Source organism: Polyodon spathula, chromosome 6 (genome assembly GCF_017654505.1).
Source record: "Polyodon spathula isolate WHYD16114869_AA chromosome 6, ASM1765450v1, whole genome shotgun sequence".
NCBI lineage: Eukaryota > Metazoa > Chordata > Actinopteri > Acipenseriformes > Polyodontidae > Polyodon > Polyodon spathula.
Window position 1 is genome coordinate 20,625,306 of NC_054539.1, and position 20,630 is coordinate 20,645,935.

The window sequence follows — 20,630 nt, forward strand, 5'->3', positions numbered from 1 at the left end:
AATAAAAATAATAATACCAATAACAACTTTATAAAATAAATACAGTTTTACTTGTCAGAGCTGCTTGTAGTTTATCTTGACAGTGTCAGATATCTAAATGGAGCAATATTACTGAACTGTTCGTGTCTCGGTTTGTTGTTGTTAAAAGATGTACGATTCTGCAGCTGATTCTGCAGTTACAGGTACAGGACTAGTTGCTTTTATCAGTTCAAAGTACTGATAGGCTGGTTTTGGTGAATAATAAAATACATTTGTACAAATTGTGCCCCGAGAAATTGTGGCTTAACTTTACAGTACTATTTTAGCACTGGACCTTCTAAAGCAGTTACTCAGCTGGGTCTCTCTCAGTCCAGTGCAGGATCTTGTTCCAACTATGTCCTTAATTACTGCAATGAGCATCCCATAGACTAGTTCCAGTGCAAGCAGGTCTTTATTTCTTTGATTGAACCGAAGTGTTTAATCTAGCAATTGTCACAAGTGAGTACCACTCTTCTAGAATGTTCTTCTTTACGCGTCATGTTGGAAAAACGACAGTACTGGGCTCTTCGATCAAAGCTCCTATTATGAGACATTAAAACCAGAAGGCAAGCAGGCAGGCAGGCAGGCAGGCAGGCAGCGCTGTCACCAAAAGTTACCGCAGCCGAGGTGAATAGGGCCCTTCAAGGCCGGCCAACTAAAGGACACACAGCCAAAGCTAATTGGTGATCCAGGGCCTTATGCAATCCTAGTCAAATCCAATGCTGCCAGGTAAACAATGTCTTTTGAAATAGGAAATCCGTTTAAAGGGTGTGTGCCTGTCTGCATGCAACATAAACACACTCCAGTAGTATGTGGTTTAAAATAATCAATTTGTCGAGCACAATCAATTTCCAATGAATGGTATGTATAATTAAGAAGGGATTAAAACTAAGTAATTACATATAAACACATTGGTTTAAATATTAGAGGATTTGTTTAGCAATTAACATATAAATGGAATATAAACTTTCCATTCTACCTTTGTATTGCTTGGTTTGACACTAACATATATTTATGCTATCCTTACAAAATGCAAATTACAAAATGTAATCTCTACATACTGCTATTTACATTAAACATGAACAAGTACACAAAGCCGGTCATGTCATAAATGTGCATTTGTTAAATTTAACAATTTTCAAAAGAAGCCATTAGGAGAGATTAGTTTCCTGAATTTCATAAACGTCAAAGGAATTTTAAAACTAGTTTCAGGCTAAGAACGTAAAATATTTTATATAAAATACATTTAAAAATAAACAAACTGTGGTACAGTAGCCAACCCCTTTGAAATTAAATGTGTTCCGTTTAATAGGTCTAATGATATGGTACAATCCCTTTTGCTTAGTTTAAGAAACAAGGTAGTTATTTACCAAAATATGCACATAATACTTTTTCTAATAGGTTTTCAGCATTTTCATGATAATTTCAAAGTTCACTACTATCAAAAATGCAAATAGTAACAGCCTGGAATTATCTGAAAGCTACACTCTCTTGCCGCATTACTGGCACACAGAGCAAAAAAAAAAAAAGACTGACAGATTTTGACAAGCATCGCATATGGGTTTACCAGTTTTAATGACATTTACTACCTGTTTATTACAGCTGGGGAAGTAATTAATGAAGACTGTATTTGTAGTATTTACTGAAACAGCTGGAAAAGCATCTACTTTGCACACCAACTGGTGCAGAAAATACTAAATATTCTCTCCTACCTTTCTGCTTTATGGCATGTCCATTCCTTTGCTGCTCATCCTCTTCATTAATAGTAAATAAGCCAGGTAGATTCGGCCTTGTACCTGTCTTCTTAAACCTTTCCTGTCGGACGGCACTAGCAGAGACAGGCATACTGCTGCTGATTCTTATTAAAAAAAAAAAAAAAAAAAAAAAAAAAAACCCAAAGCACTTATCTTCCAGCTCCTGTGAAGCTAGCTAGCACCAGATCTGTCTGTTCATTTGTGCATTTCAAACAAATCCAATTTGGGTAAACAGGGAGAGCAGCTGACTAGCACTGACATCCAGTCGGCAAGCATGCAAAGCAAGCAAGGGGCCTTACGCTATTCACCAGTCCAGAGGAAAATCCCTAATCCTGCATTGCCTTACTAAGAAGGATGCTACTGCCTCTTCAAGGGCTGACCTGGACAATCAGATCCCAGTGCACACGCTGCTTCTTCCTGCCAGAAAAGAAATCCCTTCTTTTTTTTTTTTTGTTGTATTTAAATCCTGCTACAGCAGACTGAAATATTCAGCATGGAACAAAAGGAAGGAAAATATGATACTGTGCTGTTAATGGTTGCTCGGACAACAGCAGCATGTCACCAATGAATGGGTAGAGGCTGTATACGTCTCAATCAGCAGGATGTTACAGTGCACTGGAATGCTCCACAGTATCATTTGCACAGGCTTGACACCCCCTAGTTAATATTACACTGCTACTGTGCTGTGCTACTCTTGTGGCTGTCACAGGCTGGTCATATTGCTTGCACAAGCAGATGAGTGAAACATGTGATGGGCAGTCTAACCTCACAGATGTTTAATATACTGTATAGCTAATATAATCTAGCTAAGCAAAACTTGTAGTCTCATACGCTGCACAGATAATGTTCGGAGTGGGTATGTGGCTAAGCAAACAATAAATGGTGCTCCTTGATGACAGTTTTAGTTTCTAATACACATTTAAGAGCTCTTAACCTGTTTTTGCATGTTTGCCTTATTCTGTGATGTGGCAAACAAATAACATTTACATATGCTGAATATGCTGTTAGTAAGGCGATCCATGAAGCTTTATGAAGTTTTTGTTTTGTTTTATTTTTTAAACTATTTGCACTAGAAAAAAACTAAAAAAAAAAAAACTAAAAACAAAAACAAATAACATTTCAGAAAATACAAGCCAATGTTCAACCAGAACTTGTCCATTTTAACTCTAGCTAAGTAACAAAGAAAAAGAAAATCTATCATGCAGCTGACATGCAGTGAAATGAGACACATCTTCTGCTTAGTCAATGGGGCAGTTTCCATGGAAAAAATAAAATAAGTCTCACCTTTTTCTCACTATTTTATTAGTACCTTTTGGCTAGTATGTGTTTTCATGTAGTTTTTTTTTTAGCCAGATAAATTCTCCTTCCAAATGCAAACGACCTAAATAATATTAAAATACAGGAGGGTATACTGTATTTAAATATTTCTGTCTGTCTGGAATTTTGCTATGTAGCCTAAGTCTTCCTTCCTTCCTCAATGAATTACATTTAAGAGATTTTACTTCAACTCTAGGTGGACGCTCAAGCCTGGTGCTGTCGGTAGCCTGCAGCCATAATAAACCTACTGGCAACAAATTCCCAGCTAGCCGGGCGCCTCAGGGGTTGCCTGTAAGCTGCCCAAAGCTGCGTTGTCCTCCGACCATGTAGCTCTGAGGTGGCTGCATGGTGGGCCTGCAGAGTGAAAAAAAAACAAAAATGTTGTGCTCGTCTTCGTCGCTTCTGGTAGCGGTGAGCTGAGTCTAAAATAATATAATTGGCTATTTCAAATTGGGAGAAAAATGGGGTAAAAATCTATTGGCGACTACTAAATTATAAAAAACAAAATACAAAAAAGTAAATAAAAAAATAAATAAAAGCAAACTTGTGCTTAAAATCTTATATTTATAGAACTCACATGGCGCTACAGTATTGCCAGTATGTTTCATTGTTGGAATGATGAATACATACTCTCTTTATCTCATTACATGTTTGACTTAACAACATAGTACATCATTAAATGATAATTTGATTTTACTATACATCATACAAGTATCCCATCAGGACCATCACATGGATTGTGAGGCATATCATATTGTAACCTGCATATCATGACTATGTACCATATCGTACAAGCTCATTTATAAGCACTATCCACTTCCTTTGAGTCCTTCCAACTCCTGTCCTATTCTGATCTCCATGATTTTTTAATGTAATTTGTTCTGGAGAGTGTGACAGAAGCAGTCTAAAATTCCTATCCTCTGAATAGGCTCCTAGCTTCCAGCTCTGCCATATTCTATAGTAGTTGTAGTACTAGTACTGAGGGACCTAAACATCAGATCCAGCACTACAGCATCATGATACCTTAACAAAAGAATGAACTGGCCATAGGTTAGCCTTAACTCAATTCAACTTCCTCATTAAGACAATGTTGTAGGCCCAGTAGGCAGCTAACCTTGTATGAAACATTTTCCTTTCTCTCTGAAAACTGCCCGCAGAAGTCATTCTGTGGCCAAAAACAAGCATCCTCCTGCTAGCAGTTATACATTCCACACTCTCTTACTGCATTGACAGAAACCATGTATCAAGCTTAGGCCTCTATTTTTAACTTCTACTGATCTTCGTAAGAAACTCATTTTATACATAGATATCCTTTCGGGGAGAAAGACGAAAGGAAATTCTGTTTTTAAACTACAACATGTCATGGCCTAGTATCAGTCACCAGTGAGGTTTTCTTAGGAAAAGATACCAGATGAATTAATGAAAGGCAAATTCTCTTAAATCTGATCTAAATCTTCAGATAACCTGAACTACACAACATTTTGGTGTAATACAGTAAAACGTGCTACTGCATGCATGCACGGCTTCTGTGCTGTAACAGGTTGAAATAAGATGGGAACAGAGTATACAGTAGATGAGAGAATGAAAATAATTGAACAGTTCAATATTCAATATAAATCACGACTACAGAACCAACAAGTGGGACTAATTAAATAATGTATTAGCTTGATAACATACAGGTACTGTATATCTTTCTTACCTTCATTTTTACAGTTACGTGTTTCTGTAAAGTTACTTTTTAATACGTACATTGACAATCATTAGATTAAAATAAAATGTAAGAGAGGAACACTTGCTAGGAAAACCAATACACTTGAAAGTACCAACATTGCAACATTCAACTACTTTCAGTGATTAGTAAAAAGGTGGGACTACTTATCCATAAACAAACCCACTTTGTATATTACAATAGAATAATGAGATTGGAAATGGTGGCCAGAAGAAATCAGTGTGTGTGTGTCAGTTGCATTGATCAAAGTAAGGCAATTTGTTCTTTAAGTGGTGGCCTTTATAGAGAATATATTACTTTGTCAGCCAACAGTACAGTTAAAATTCCTTAGTATATGATTAATGAGATTGGATTGAAAACAATGTGTTACGCAAATTCGATTTTCTTCATAAAATGTTTATGAACTGTATTTGTATACAACTTTATGTATGTGTTTGACTATACAATATGGGTGAAAAGGATTTCGAGTAAACTTACTTATTATACTAGAACAAATTATAAGCTGGTAAACTAAATGCTAAACAATTTACAAACCCTTTGAGGCACATTTTCTACAAGTGGTTACCAGCAGCCTTGTCTTTCCTATGTTTTTTCAAATTGAAACAGAAACGCCTCCACTTACCTATCACACTGAAATTTGGCATCTCTTATACATGTGTAAGACAATAAATTCCTTCTTCAAAAGATAAGTCAACACCTACTTTTATCTGCAGCCAAATACTGTTCCACGTTTGCCCTCCAGTCCTATAAAGAGCATTGGAAAAGCTTCTATTCTTGCAGCACTGCATTTGCACTCATGTGAACCCATAAACCACTTCCATTTGCCTTCGAGGGCTGATACTAGGAGATCTTTTTTAAAACGATAAAGCAATATATTCTGAGAACTGTACACATAACTTCATGGCTGTAGAGAAATACAAATCAGATTCAGAAAGTCAGTTCAGGTAAACCACAAAGCTGGAAGAGAAATGCTGAAGCAGTATTTTACTTACTAAATGATACAATTAATAACTATGTTCGTTAAATACAATATAAAATAGGACTCTAAGATATAGATGTAGAACATTTCTCTGCCTGATCTTTCTTTTACCGCAATTTTACTCTGACCTTAGTTTAACTGTTTAAAGTTATGGTTAAAACACTGTCATAACTGACTCACTGTTTCACTATAGGGATGGAAATAAGACTCCCATTGCACAGTAGTTTGAATCCATTCGTGGTTTCACTTGGAGTTTAATAAGACACATCTGAGCTTGTTACCTAAACAATGTGGCTAATCAAGCTCATAGTAAAACCTTGAATAGGTGAATCTGCAATGCAATTGGAGTCATTTCTATCCCTACACTAAAATCCCATTTGTGGCTGATCAGTTCACCTTTTTGTTTGGCATTAATGATATCCACAGGATATCATTTCTGACCTTGCAGAAAATAACTATATACTTTACCAGTTAGTATGCTAGTCAGCGACAAAGCATATCAAGTCAACAAGCAAGCAGGTTCTTGCTACAATTGACAAATATTCAACACATTCTTCCACAAGAGACAACAACCAGGCAGAAGTATGGGCTTAGGCATATATCCTGATTCTGTTTAATCAGAATGCAAACATCACATGGAGGATCACTAGTAGTGTTACTGAAATATTAACATTGTACTGTACAGATCACCATAAAAAAAAACATGTTGTACATTAGTTTTCAGTTTTGTTAAATTTTGTAAAGCTACCATTGGAATGGCAAGTCCCACTGATGTTGTAACCATGATACACCTTATTAGTTTTAAGCTATATCCAGCATTTATAATGTTTTAGAGTTCAAAGGGTAGAATTCACAGACGACACAAAAATAGGAGGAGTGGCAAACACTGTTGCAGCAGCAAAGGTCATTCAAAATGATCGAGACAAGATTCAGAACTGGGCAGACACATGGCAAATGACATTTAATAGAGAAAAGTGTAAGGTACTGCATGCAGGAAATAAAAATGTACATTATAAATATCATATGGGAGATACTGAAATTGAAGAAGGAATCTATGAAAAAGACCTAGGAGTTTTTGTTGACTCTGAAATGTCTTCATCTAGACAATGTGGGGAAGCTATAAAAAAGGCCAACAAGATGTTCGGATATATTGTGAAAAGTGTTGAATTTAAATCATGGGAAGTAATGTTAAAACTGTACAATGCATTAGTAAGACCTCGTCTTGAATATTGTTTTCAGTTCTGGTCACCTCACTACAAAAAAGACATTGCTGCTCTAGAAAGAGTGCAAAGAAGAGCAATCAGAATTATTCTGGGTTTAAAGGGCATGTCATTTGCAGACAGGCTAAAAGAATTGAATCTATTCAGTCTGGAACAAAGAAGACTATGCGGCGATCTAATTCAAGCATTCAAAATTCTAAAAGGTATTGACAATGTCGACCCAAGAGACTTTTTCGACCTGAAAAAAGAAACAAGGACCATTGGTCACAAATGGAGATTAGACAAAGGGGCATTCAGAACAGAAAATAGGAGGCACTTTTTTTACACAGAGAATCATGAGGGTCTAGAACCAACTCCCCAGTAATGTTGTTGAAGCTGACACCCTGGGATCCATCAAGAAGCTGCTTGATGAGATTCTGGGATCAATAACTACTGACAACCAAACTCTCATTTGTAAACTTTCTTATATTCTTATGAATGCCTAATCTTCTTTTTTATTTATTTTTTTTAATACAAAAGACAGATGTATAAGCCCAGAAGTTATTATTGTCTGTACTTGAATAAAGTTAAAATCTGAATGTGTCAATAACACGTGATCATTAGTTACTTTTAACTGCTTTACATCTGCTTTTTGCTTAATAACACTAATTTATTCTTTTTTTTTTTTTTTTTTTCCCCAAAAACACAGAGAACGCGTTGTTTAACTCTCGGTTTAATATAACATAATACACTGTATAACAATAACATGCAGGCGAAATTATGCCATTTCGTGTTGTACAAATAAAAACAAAAAAATAAATAAAAAAATCCACCGGGGTTAATGCGAGTCATTGAAACTGGTATCTGAGAAATCTGGACAACAGCGTATGTGTTTTAATGTGCGCTGTCCGAATACTGAAATTTAGAATAATGTTGCATTTTTTCATAACATTAACTGGTTTCAAATAGTATTTGAACCAAAGTCTTGGGACTTTGATCAAAACAATTGCACCTGATCATGTTCCATAGCTATTACTGCCTAGTGTTGTTTTTCCTGTTTCTGAAACCATTACCACACAGTCTCTGATCTGTGATCCGGGTTTACAAATTAAATTTGACCTCTTACATGATTTCATTTTCTTTCAGTAACCAATCCACACGATTTAGTCTCCGTTTTGCAATAGTTTTAAAATTCCACTGGTGCCGAATACACGATAACCAAACTCCGCTGATGTGTTCTCACTGACTTCACCACCTTTAAACACTTTACATTAGTTTGCTCAGTCAGCCACCACTTCTTGATAATGTAATCAAACTCCCGGACCGTCTTTGACAATGGCTTACTTTTGACATGGTTTTACAAGGTATACTGTCCAACTTTTAGGAGTTTTACACTCACCTTCAAACCTGCAAAGAGACGTGCCTACTCTCGCCGCATCCGCCATTTCTCCTGACGTCAGGACTAGCGATCTGGAGTGGCACAGCTAGGCGGTTCAGCTGGAGAACGTCGCCTACCGGGCAGGTAAGGGACACACCTGCAAGAATAACAATATGAACACCAATACAGAAACACTTCGAGGGCAGATGTGAGGACAGAACATTCGGATATATGTTCTTACTGGACTTAACAATTATAAGCAAATATTTACTAAGTTATAACTGCTCTTAGTCAAACTTGCTCTTACTTATACCTTACTGTATTCTTTATTTTGCTCTTAAATGTGATCTTATTTTACTTTCATATCTGCTCTTATCTGTATTGTGATATTCTGTAATATGATACTTTATAATGTGATTACTTGTAATGTGATATTTTATAATGCGAAACTTTGTAATGTGATATTTTGTAACAATTGTAAGTCGTCCTAGATAAGGGTGTCTGCTAATAAATACATAAATAATAATAATAATAATAATAATAATAATAATAATAATAATAATAATAATAATAATAATAATAATAATGAAATATAAACAATGAAGTACAAAGCTTCAACTCAGGAATTAATAGTAGTAAAACAACAATTGTTTTTAATGTATTTATTTAATAGACTTATGAAGTCTCGCTCATCTCAATTTAAAAGAAACCTCACTAACAAAATACAGCGTTTTATAATTCATGTCAGTACAGTATGTTTCTTTAAAATACAATTTTTTAGCGCTCTGGCCTTGAAATCTATATCTATAATTTAGTTATCCGACAAGTTTTTAATAGATTGTTGTTGGTTTATTTACCTATAGTCTTAAATATTTGTTTTAAAACAATAATGATATATGTAATGATTGATTTCAAATGCATGCAGTTTGAAAATTCGTACATACGTATATCAGAATGAAATAACAAACAGCGGTAGATTAGTGACATCTACTGACAAGAGGCGTCTAATCAATGTTGTTTTTTTAATTTTGAAACCGGTAGGGTACTGAACTGTTCAAACCGCTTTGATAGAGGGATTCAAGGATTATGGTCAATTATGTTTGTATACATGTATACTACCCTTTGTGCGATTGTATTATCAAGATAAATTCAAGATAAATCCCGTTTTTCTTAACTCCACACCAGTCAGATACTGTATAATTACTGCAGTATAATGTAGTTTTGCCTGTGTAGACTGAATACAAGTATAATGTTATATGGTTACCTAACTTCTTGATATGGAATATCACAAACACACACACACACACACACACACACACACACACACACACACATATATATATATATATATATATATATATATATATATATATATATATATATATATAGCCCTGATTAAGGGAGCCCCTCGTGCACTACACATGGTTGTGCACGTTTTAGTTTTTGTTTTTCCATTACATCGATGTGCTTAATGTTAATGAGCGATAAAAAAAAAAAAAAAAAAATCTATTTTATAGGATGTTTTTCGGACTGCAAGTCCTTCTTCAGCGACATACTTTTTCATCCAGCCTGGAGGACCGGGTAGCCCAAAACGTCTTGCTAAAAAAAATAATAGATTTTTTTTTATTTTATTTTTTTAATCATATATATTTTTTGTACTGTACACTTTTTATATATATATATATATATATATATATATATATATATATATATATATATATATATATATATATATGGATATATGATGAGGTAAAAATCTTCCATTTTTATGCAGTGTTACGACAAGATCCTGCAGTATTGTATAGTGACACATTTGTAATAACTGAAGTAAGTACTGTAATGCAATGAATATAACCACTAGGGGTAATGCAGTACTACCCCAAAATTACTATCTCTAAAGCATTGCATACTGCTATAAGTTCATCAAACTGTTCAAATTAGAAGTGACAGGGATGTATATTGTTTCATCACTTCATAAGCTATTTTATTTTATTGGGAACAAACCCGGTCAACATTCTCTGTCAAATACCCTATTGTTTTGCTTTTTATTTTTTTTTCATTTTTATTTTGATTTAGGTAAAGTCAATTATCCTACCACAGTTTTATAAGGTCACTACCTGTGTTACATGTAATGGGACCTCACCTGCTACCCACAGGCAATGATGCTGAGTCAGATGCATGATACTTTTACCTGTAACACAGCTGATCTTAAATCTATCTATAAATCACTATGCTGTTGTGCAATAATAATTTAGAAATAAAGTATAAACACTAGAGGGCACCAGAGTCAGCATTCAAAAGATCGTTTCCTGTGGACATTTAGAAATGTATCAAAAACCATGATGTTGATGCAGATAATTATTATATACTGAGGGCAGACACACAGTTGATTCTATGACGTGATTGTGTATTATGTAATGCATCTGGTACAGGCTACGTTTTAGTAACCTTTCTGATAAATAAAGACCTGCATTCCTTTGTAACTTTTGTCTGCAGCCAAGTCACAAGTTTTGAAGGACAAATGCCCTGGAGTAGTACAATTTAACATTTAGTTGACTAGGAGAGTAATACTGAAAAAAAGAAAATTCTAACTTGGATACTCCCTTATATGATAATAATGTTGGATGACGCCTTTATGGTTTATTAAAGTGCTAGGCTGTCGTGAATGAAAATCGAATGCAGCTACAAAAGATTTTTTCAACATAGAATTGGTTGATAATGTACTGTATCTGAATAGGTATTGTAGTATTTGACTTTGAAATAGGGAAGGACAGGCTATAACTTACCAGTAGTAATAGTATATTTAACATAAGATTAAAAATGTAATATGCAGATCTACTTTTAAATTAACCCTAGAAAAAGCTCCAAAGCCATTATTGGTATAAAAAAAAAATGGACCTAAAAAGTTCTACAAATTGACATCAGTAGTAGATACTGCCATATCCTTCCCAGAGTTAAAGACAAACACAACTGCCTTAGAAGAACCCCAAATGCAAATGTTCTGGTCTTCACTGAAATAATAGTACTGATCCAGCAGTCTACCTAGTTAACAATATCCTTGTCTTTAGGAAGATTAATCAGTCTTCCACTTATGTGAAATCTTCAATTATATAACTTTACTGTATAAAGGGCTGAAAACTATGTATCATTATTATTCAAGTGTATTAAGATAACTTTAATGCACTTTATTGATTGATAGACTGAAGTAGCTAAGGGCCCTGATGGTGATGTTATAGCATACACCTGCAGAATGTTCTCATTCAGCGATTGCACTTAAGATGCAATGTCACAGATACTAAAATGCAACTATGGTTATCCTTCCAGTATTGAACGCAGGCCATATTCCCTATTGGACTTCATGTAGAGGACAGCATATAAAGTCCAAGGGGAGGTTCTGAAGAGTTCACTAGTTGTCAAAGTTACAGCAGCTGTCTGAGCGGCTCTGGCATACTGCCACTTTCAACAGCTCCAGAAAAACAACAGCTGACGAAAGCTAAAAAAAAAAGCAAAAAAAAAAAGAATTGAGACTAGTCAAGGGAGTTGTTCCTGCCAAATTAGAATAATGGGTGGAGCAACTACTTTGACTCTCTTCAGGAACTTGTCATCATCACAATGTTTGAATGTCATTCAACGTGTGTCACTCAACTTGCGTTCAGATAATGAATATTCGATGTATTACATGAACATGCGTAAAACAGATAAATAGAAACACCTACCACCTGCAGAAAACAATGTTGTTTAAATCGGCTGTCCCCATACCTGGCAACGCTGAGCTTTCAAAACAAGGGAAAGTGTGCAGGGTCCCTCATAGGTCAGAGGAATGATTGCTGGCAGTAGCTTAGCAGACACTCCAGCATGGAAGAGGACTTTGGGATGCATCATTTTAAAAAGATCAATCAACCTGGCAAGCTGGCAAATCGATGCAGAGTGTTATCTTAATCCCGAAAGAAAACTGTGGCAGTACAGTATGTTGTTTCAGGATAAAAGATGAAGGAGGTCATATCAAGGACTGGGGTGTTTTGAATGGGCAATGTCTAAAACGATGAATAAATATATATGAATAACCCCCCCCCCCCCCCCCCCCCCCCCCCCCCCCCCCCCCCCCCCCCCCCCAATCTTCCCACTCAGCCAACATTTGAAGTAATTGTAGATACCAAAATAATTTTCATATATTTTCATTTTAAAACATGATACTCGGTTTGCTTGCCTTGTCTGGATATTGTATATACTTGTACTTTCTGTGTCATTTCAGAACATCAGTGTCTTCTGTCAATGACTTGCTATGTTTACAATGACTTTTGGCAGCCAGAATAGAATGCACTTTTTCAAGACTTGTGATGTCATCTGCCAAGAAAAATGTAAAAGTTTCTGTAATATCATTCTAAAATCTTACAAAGTCGATGAGAACACCCTTTTTTTAATGCAATGCACGTTTAAATAATGGTAGAATATGTTTTGTTTTGTTTTTTTGGTTTTTTTTTAATGGATGACATCTAAAATATTAGCATACAGGGTCATAATCAGGTAGATTTTAAATAGCTTAATAAGAAAATAAATAAATAAATGTTTATATACTGGGTATTCATTTATAAGGAACATTTACATTTCAAAAGATTTGCACGGGGAAAGCATCCTCCAGCGGTGAAAGCGTTAAAGTAGTGGGTTTGGACTGAAGTACCTCCCTTTTGATGACCCAGCAATAAAGCAGAGAAGTTCTTTAAATAGCAGGTATCTAGTAAAATTGGCATCGTTTTCACAGTCTCTGTCTCAGTGCAATTAGACAATGTCATCCAGTGCAGCAGAAACCAGCACCCAGCTCCCCCCTCCCCCTGCAAGGGTATTTTTCCAAGCAGCCCCCACTGGAGGCCGTGCAGGAACCGGACCAGCAACCAGGGATGATTCGGTCCAGAAAAAAAATGGAAAAGTGACCGTGAAATACGACAGAAAGGAGCTGAGAAAACGACTGATCTTGGAGGAGTGGATCATTGAGCAGCTGAGCGTGTTATACGATTGTGAGGTAAAACTGATGACATCAGTGATAATGCAGTAAATATCTTCATTTATTTACGCGCAATATTTATTTTGACAGCTTTTGATAAGTGAGGCTATTTAGTTGTTTTATGTGCATTTCTATTGATGCTAATTTATCTGATTTTAAAGGTTCAAAGTAATTCGTTCTGTCCAGTGAACAGCTGCACGTGTAAATTAAACTATACAGGTTAGAACGACCAGGTCAATATGATAAACATACCTGACGTTCTCCTGGGAGTTTTGTAACCTACCTTTGATTTAGTACAAAATGACAAGAATACGCAATACAAATTATTGTTTATATTTTTAATCACTATAGTTTACCATTTTGGATTGGTGACTTAAAAATATCAGTTTCACTAGTTAATCAGGTAGAACCCCGGTGGGTAATGCTTACTTAACGAGTTACGTCCATATAAACTTGCTGGAGTTAAAAACGTTATTTTTACTGAAACACAAACGTTACATTTTAACCAACAGTATTTGAAGATGCGGTTTCAGTAAAATACAGAACTATAAAGTAGCAATCCAAGGTGTTTGTACCATACTGTATTTATAAACGATTTACTGTATTTTATATATTTTCAGTTATTTCACTTGAAGTTGGTATTCTAAACTTCTTGCAGTTAATGTAAAATGATCAATTGTACATCGTTTCTATAGATCGTTTCTCATATATCGCAGCTATGTAAAGTAAGAGGCCGCTTTATTACTGCAATATTAACCTTTTAATATCAAACAATTAAGCTAAAAAAAAAAAAAAAAAAAAAACCCTTTTGCTTAGGATTGAGGCTGTCAGGGAAAAAAAATGATGACTCACAATCAAATTCATTGGATAATCTATCCTTAAGAAAAGTAATACAACTTTTTTTTGTGTTTTTTTTTTCTTGCACAATGAAATTGTGTTTAGAAGTTGAAGTAAATGTGCTTTGTGTGTGTAACTGTCAGCCATTCAGAACAGTAACTGCAAGTTTGTAAATAATTCCATTATGCTTGCACACAAAGGGGAACTTTGTGTTATGGTTCATAGTGCTGACTGACTGAAAAATAGGGTAGACTTTGTGGACTACCTTAGGAATCTGATTTAATGCATGGGCAATTTCAGATGGTAAGCTAAAATGTACAGTTAAAACAAGCATCCCCCTAATAAATCGTACTTGATGAAAGTGTCACTTATGTGGTGCTTCTACTATATATTATAATTGTCATTGTGGAGACTTGCAGTATATAGCCAATGTAATCTTTTTGATGTAAACCAAGGATACTATTGCTTCATAAGACTTAAACATTTTGATTAATGGTGGTTTTCCAGTCATTTGGGGGTGGACGCACTATAAAAAGATAAGGGGAGAATGAGGGGCACAGAAGGGCATTCTGTGGAGAATCCCTTGTAGGAACAGAATTGATGACTATAATTTTCAGGAGTTGTTGCTTCAGTTTAAATACAGACTTTTGTGTGAATTCCAGCCTTTCTACTGAATCATGTGAGTGAATATATGATATAGCTGTAAAGTGCAAAACTAAGCTGTACAGTGAAGTGTTTGCAGTGGTGAGCAGCAGAGTTTCACAGCTTTAGTGATGCAGTCACAGAAGTGCAGGTCTGGTTCAGCTGGTGGGTCACAAAGCAAACCTTATGGTTGTGAGCACCAGCAACTCCAGATTACTGAACTTCCAGTATCGTTCTTAGAGAATGGGTGCCCTGTGAAAGTACACATGTGGTGTATGCCTAGAACAACATGGTTTATCGAAGTTAAAAATACATGACTAGAAACATAGCTGTAGCACTGTTCTGCTAAGGCCAGTAAGTCTGTAGTGGCAAATGCCAAGAGATGCATTAATAGCTCATTTTATTCTTGGCCATGTGATATGTTGGTGTCTCTCTCTTCTTTGCCCTAATGGCCATACTGTATGGGCCTAGTTTGCATGTACAGTAGCCCCTGTGTTTATACCTATTGATATAGTAGCTTACCTTCTGGTCTTCACACAAAAAAATGCATTAAAAGCAAGAGTGAGTTGTTGTTGTAAGTTCTATATAAATTACCTTGTAAGTAAGTCTCATTGTTGTGACTCGTAATGGTAGTTTAAAGTACTGTATAATTACACATGGCTGCAAGCTCCAAAGAGTAGCCCTGTAAAGGGTGACATCTGTTAGCTGAGAGCAACATGGTACAAACCAATCCAAAGCAGCAATCCAAGCCCTTCCAGTTTAGAGTCTTTGTGTGGTGTTAAGTTACTGCTGAATCAGTTTGGACAGCTTTTTAAGGTCAGTGTTTCATATCTGTTTCAGATAAAGCAGTGATGCTAGGAGGAGACCAGGCTAGGGATTGCAGTTGGTCATCTGCTGATATAAAAACCTGGTGCAAAACTGACTGAAGGGGCCAAGTTTAAATAAAATATAGTGGCATGAGTGACATTAAATCAAAACACATTTCATTGACAGACATAATGGTGTATTAATTGGCTGCTGTCTATTTTGCTTGCTTGTTCATTGCTGGTATCAGCAAGTTGAGACATCCGTTAATGGAGGAGGGTGTGGTTGAATCTCATTGTGGATATACTTATTTGGTATTTGCTAGTTTAGAGAAAAAGGAAGGCATTTAATGTAGAAAGGCAATCTTGTTGTGATTATGTGGGCTCACTTGTGTATTTCTGGTCATAAATGAGCCCCTTCTTAAACTACCTGGCTGTCTCGGTTGTGCTGGGCAGTGGGAAATCTATTAATTTATTTCCACTTTCTTTTTTGAGGGCAGTTACAATGTTTACCATACTGCCCTGTGAATAATACAGCTCTGGAGATACCCCTGGTGCAAATACTGATACAATTAGAATATAAGAACATAAGAAAGTTTACAAACGAGAGGAGGCCATTCGGCCCATCTTGCTCGTTTGGTTGTTAGTAGCTTATTGATCCCAAAATCTCATCAAGCAGCTTCTTGAAGGATCCCAGGGTGTCAGCTTCAACAACATTACTGGGGAGTTGATCCCAGACCCTCACAATTCTCTGTGTAAAAAAGTGCCTCCTATTTTCTGTTCTGAATGCCCCTTTGTCTAAACTCCATTTGTGACCCCTGGTCCTTGTTTCTTTTTTCAGGCTGAAAAAGTCCCTTGGGTCGACACTGTCAATACCTTTTAGAATTTTGAATGCTTGAATTAGGTTGCCACGTAGTCTTCTTTGTTCAAGACTGAAAAGATTCTTTTTTTTTAGCCTGTCTGCGTATGACATGCCTTTTAAACCCGGAATAATTCTGGTTGCTCTTCTTTGCACTCTTTCAAGAGCAGCAATATCCTTTTTGTAGCGAGGTGACTAGGACTGAACACAATATTCAAGATGAGGTCTTACTAATGCATTGTACAGTTTTAACATTACTTCCCTTGATTTAAATTCAACACTTTTCACAATGTATCCAAGCATCTTGTTAGCCTTTTTTATAGCATCCCCACATTGTCTAGATGAAGACATTTCTGAGTCAACAAAAACTCCTAGGTCTTTTTCATAGATTCCTTCTCCAATTTCAGTATCTCCCATATGATATTTATAATGTACATTTTTATTTCCTGCGTGCAGTACCTTACACTTTTCTCTATTAAATGTCATTTGCCATGTGTCTGCCCAGTTCTGAATCTTGTCTTGATCATTTTGAATGACCTTTGCTGCTGCAACAGTGTTTGCCACTCCTCCTACTTTTGTGTCATCTGCAAATTTAACAAGTTTGCTTACTATACCAGAATCTAAATCATTAATGTAGATTAGGAATAGCAGAGGACCTAATACTGATCCCTGTGGTACACTGTGGTACACCGCTGGTTACCACACTCCATTCTGAGGTTTATCCTGTAATCAGTACTTTCTGTTTTCTACATGTTAACCACTTTTTCCTTGAATCCCAACTGTGTTCAGTTTGAGAATTAATCTTTTGTGTGGGACTTTGTAAAAACTTTCTGGAAATCTAAATAAACCATGTCATATGCTTTGCAATTATCCATTATCGATGTTGCATCCTCAAAAAAATCAAGCAAGTTAGTTAGACACGATCTCCCTTTCCTAAAACCATGTTGACTGTCTCCCAGGACCCTGTTACCATATAGGTAATTTTCCATTTTGGATCTTGGATCTGCACAGACTTAATATTTAGACCATAAATAATACCAAATTCACAGCCTCTAAATAACATAATGCTTAAAATTTAACTTTTGATCCTCCATAGATATGTTCACTGCACAGGTTAAAATATAATTTTATGTATGTTCAGTAGTATATATGGCTGTTATATACTATGACTTTTTTTACTTAATATTAATATGGAAATATTAAGTTACAATTAGCTGACCATGCAAGTTGGCAATGGAAACATGATTTCAATGTTAAGGAGTAAATGTAAGACCTATTACAATGACTAAAATGTTAATTGTTAGGTTGACTTTATATATACATCCTTGTTGCCCATGTATGTGGTTTGTGCTTTTGCTTAGACCATTCAAGTTTGCATGGTTAATGCAGGATTCTTCTGGACAAGTGAAGAAAGCTTTGCCTTTATCTTTTTGAAAACCCTACAATTTCTCCTGAAACCTTATGTGGGAATTACAAATGCACCTATAACTACCTCCACTAAAGAGACAACAACTGCAGGGGGAAAATGACTGACACAACCAACAAGGGGAGAGATCTTCCTCTTTGGCAGTAACAGTGAATGATGTGTAATAAATTATAAGTTTTGATCTGAAGATTGATTGTTCTCCAGAGATAGCAAGATTAGAAGGTTGCATGCAGATAAATTAAATGGTCAGTTGAGTTCCAGCCAACCACTACAAGAAAGGGGCATGGGGACATGGGAGCCTTTTTAGACCTGTCTGCTGGATAATTCTGTAAATCATGCAATGATGTTCAGTATTTCTAGCCTAAGGAAGTCTGAAAAAGCTTTTTTTTAATTTTGTGTGTGTATGTATGTATGTATGGAGAGGAGGGCTATAGTAGAAAATTATTGCCCCAAGAGAAGACTGTTGTTACCAACAGGGGGCTGTAATGCGTTCAGTCTGCGGCTTCTGGCATTGCACCCTGGAGGGAACAATAGTCTTCCCTTGGAGCATTTCATTCTCCACTCTTGCTGAGTCTGCATTATTTAATACTGTATGTGACTCAGTCAAGAAAATGAGGCAAGGTTAGATAATAAATACGACTTTGTATATTTTGTTTCGATTCAATATATATAATGTGTGTGTGTTACTTTCACTGAGCTAACTTGTTTAGTTTGCAACTTTAATACAGTAATCCATCGTGTATCTGCCTGTAAGCGTTCATCCTCTATGATCAAGCTCTTCAGCAATGTTAGTTTATTATTGAATTGGTAAATTAGAGATCAGTTCATATATTGTAGATCCCACCAAAGTCTGTGTTGTATGTGCTCCATGCGCTGCTATTGCTGGTAGTGTCAAGTGAGCTGTTGTTTGTGTAATTATGTAAATAAATCCTGTTTGCCTGTGGGGCGTATCAACTTTAACCTTCGTCTTTCTCTCCTACCTGTCATTCAGCAGCGAATGCAGGCATCCACGCGGCAGATGGTTACCCTGTCACAAGCATTAATACTCTGTATCTTTCTAAACAAGGGAATTAAGGGACCTCCCTAATAAAAGCTGACTCTCAAAACAAATATTGTGTTAATACAGGAATTGTTACATCTGTGTATAATGGTATTTAACTCTTTACACTCCAAGCAATTTCTGTCTATTGTTGCCAAATTGCCTTTCATCTGTAAAAAACACATTTCTGAATGTCCTAGAAGCATGTTATTTATATTCAAATTTAAAGCACAAATGTCATATTATGTTGGAATCATGAATACAAAGTGCTTCTTAGACTCTCACAGATGAGAAAATGTGAAGACAATAAAAAAAGCATTTACAAAAATTATCAGTTTTTTGTAAAATAAACCATGAAAACATGTATCGCGATAATTTTTGAGAAGTTTATATGATAGCCCTATAGGTTGGGAAGTTTCACACAAAATTGCAGCCTAATAGCACCAGAATACCAGAATTCGAACGTTGTTTGCAATTTCGGATTTTTATTGGCAAAACTGTTTTTTTGTTGTTGTTTTTTGTTTGTTTTTTATGTGCGCACGGCTTAAAATCCTTGTTTGGCCGAGTATCACATCTCATTTGGTCTTGAACTGAAGCCTGGCTCCTCTTCTTTCAAAACAAAGAATCATCGCTGACAGATCTTCCTGGACGGAGTTATAAGCCAAAACATCAGACTGTCTGCAGTGAGTGTGTGCACACGCCCCTCTTTGAAGTTTGACGTGCGTGACTGTAACAACATGTAGTATGTGGAGTAAAGTTCTAGATAATAAATTGCTGTTTTCATATTTACCCTGTGATCAAATTGTAAAAAAAAAAAAATACATGGCTTACCCCCTGCCCTGTAATCCTATCTTGAGTTTTACTTCATTATTATAGCAGTACAATTAAGTTGGCAGCATTTAAGCTGCCTTTGTTTTATAAGGAGCAGACTAATCACTCCTCTGAAAATGTGCTGATGGTGATGTGATGTAAATTTCATTGTAACGAAGTGATCTCATGGTTCTTTGCTGTCTATGAAACGTGTCAATCATTTGAGCATCTATTTTAATGAAACACATCAGTGGTAATAAAACACCATTCCAGAAGAAAGTATGTGATCTGCTTTCTGCAAAAGGAACATTTTAAATTTGCAATATGGCAATGCATTTGGCAGACGTTGTGTATGTTGGGCAAAAGATTAACTCTTCTACTTTTATTGGTGTACAGTTGTCCCACCCTATACTGCCCCCTTTTATAACGCCACCCTCACATACCTCCAACTATTCTCTCTGAACAAATGTCACCAATATAAAAACAGTGCTATTTTTACCCGTTATATCACCACTCCATTGTCTGCCACCCGCCAACTTCCCAAGCCAAGCAAACGTAAATATAAGCATTGTAGTTTCCCTCATTGTAGCGCCAGCAAAATAAGCATGGCCAATTAAAACAACAAAGTTAACCTTTGACTCGCTTTCCTAGTTTGTTGTTAACTGAACATTCATACCAATGTCATCAACACTCCCGCTCCCAAAGCAAAACATAAAATACGAAATGATGAGTCAACCCTACATTTAACACCAGAGCAAAATAAATAAATCTGCATGTTATGCACCTGAAAATAAGAAAGCAAGTCAGCAAGACGTCTCAAATGTTTATTCGCCTAAGTGAG

General features: G+C 35.9%; 2 protein-coding genes across 12 annotated transcripts in view; one reads left to right on the forward strand and one right to left on the reverse strand.

Annotated features, from left to right (window-relative positions):
• Positions 1-8,463, reverse strand: part of map7b (microtubule-associated protein 7b) — a 66,544-nt gene extending 58,081 nt beyond the window's left edge. For 10 of the 11 annotated variants that reach the window (XM_041252471.1, XM_041252482.1, XM_041252481.1 and 7 more), the window contains exon 1: positions 1,731-1,892. In XM_041252471.1, the coding sequence (XP_041108405.1) occupies positions 1,731-1,863 (133 nt within the window). In that variant the 5' untranslated portion in view covers positions 1,864-1,892. Of the gene's footprint in view, positions 1-1,730; positions 1,893-8,395 lie in introns of those variants that run through there. The other variant, XM_041252475.1, reaches the window with a different exon arrangement.
• A 4,611-nt stretch (positions 8,464-13,074) lies between these two features.
• Positions 13,075-20,630, forward strand: part of LOC121316524 (protein phosphatase 1 regulatory subunit 14C-like) — a 30,877-nt gene continuing 23,321 nt past the window's right edge. The window contains exon 1 of the mRNA XM_041251556.1: positions 13,075-13,391. Coding sequence (XP_041107490.1) covers positions 13,158-13,391 — 234 coding nt within the window. The 5' untranslated portion in view covers positions 13,075-13,157. The remainder of the gene's footprint in view (positions 13,392-20,630) is intronic.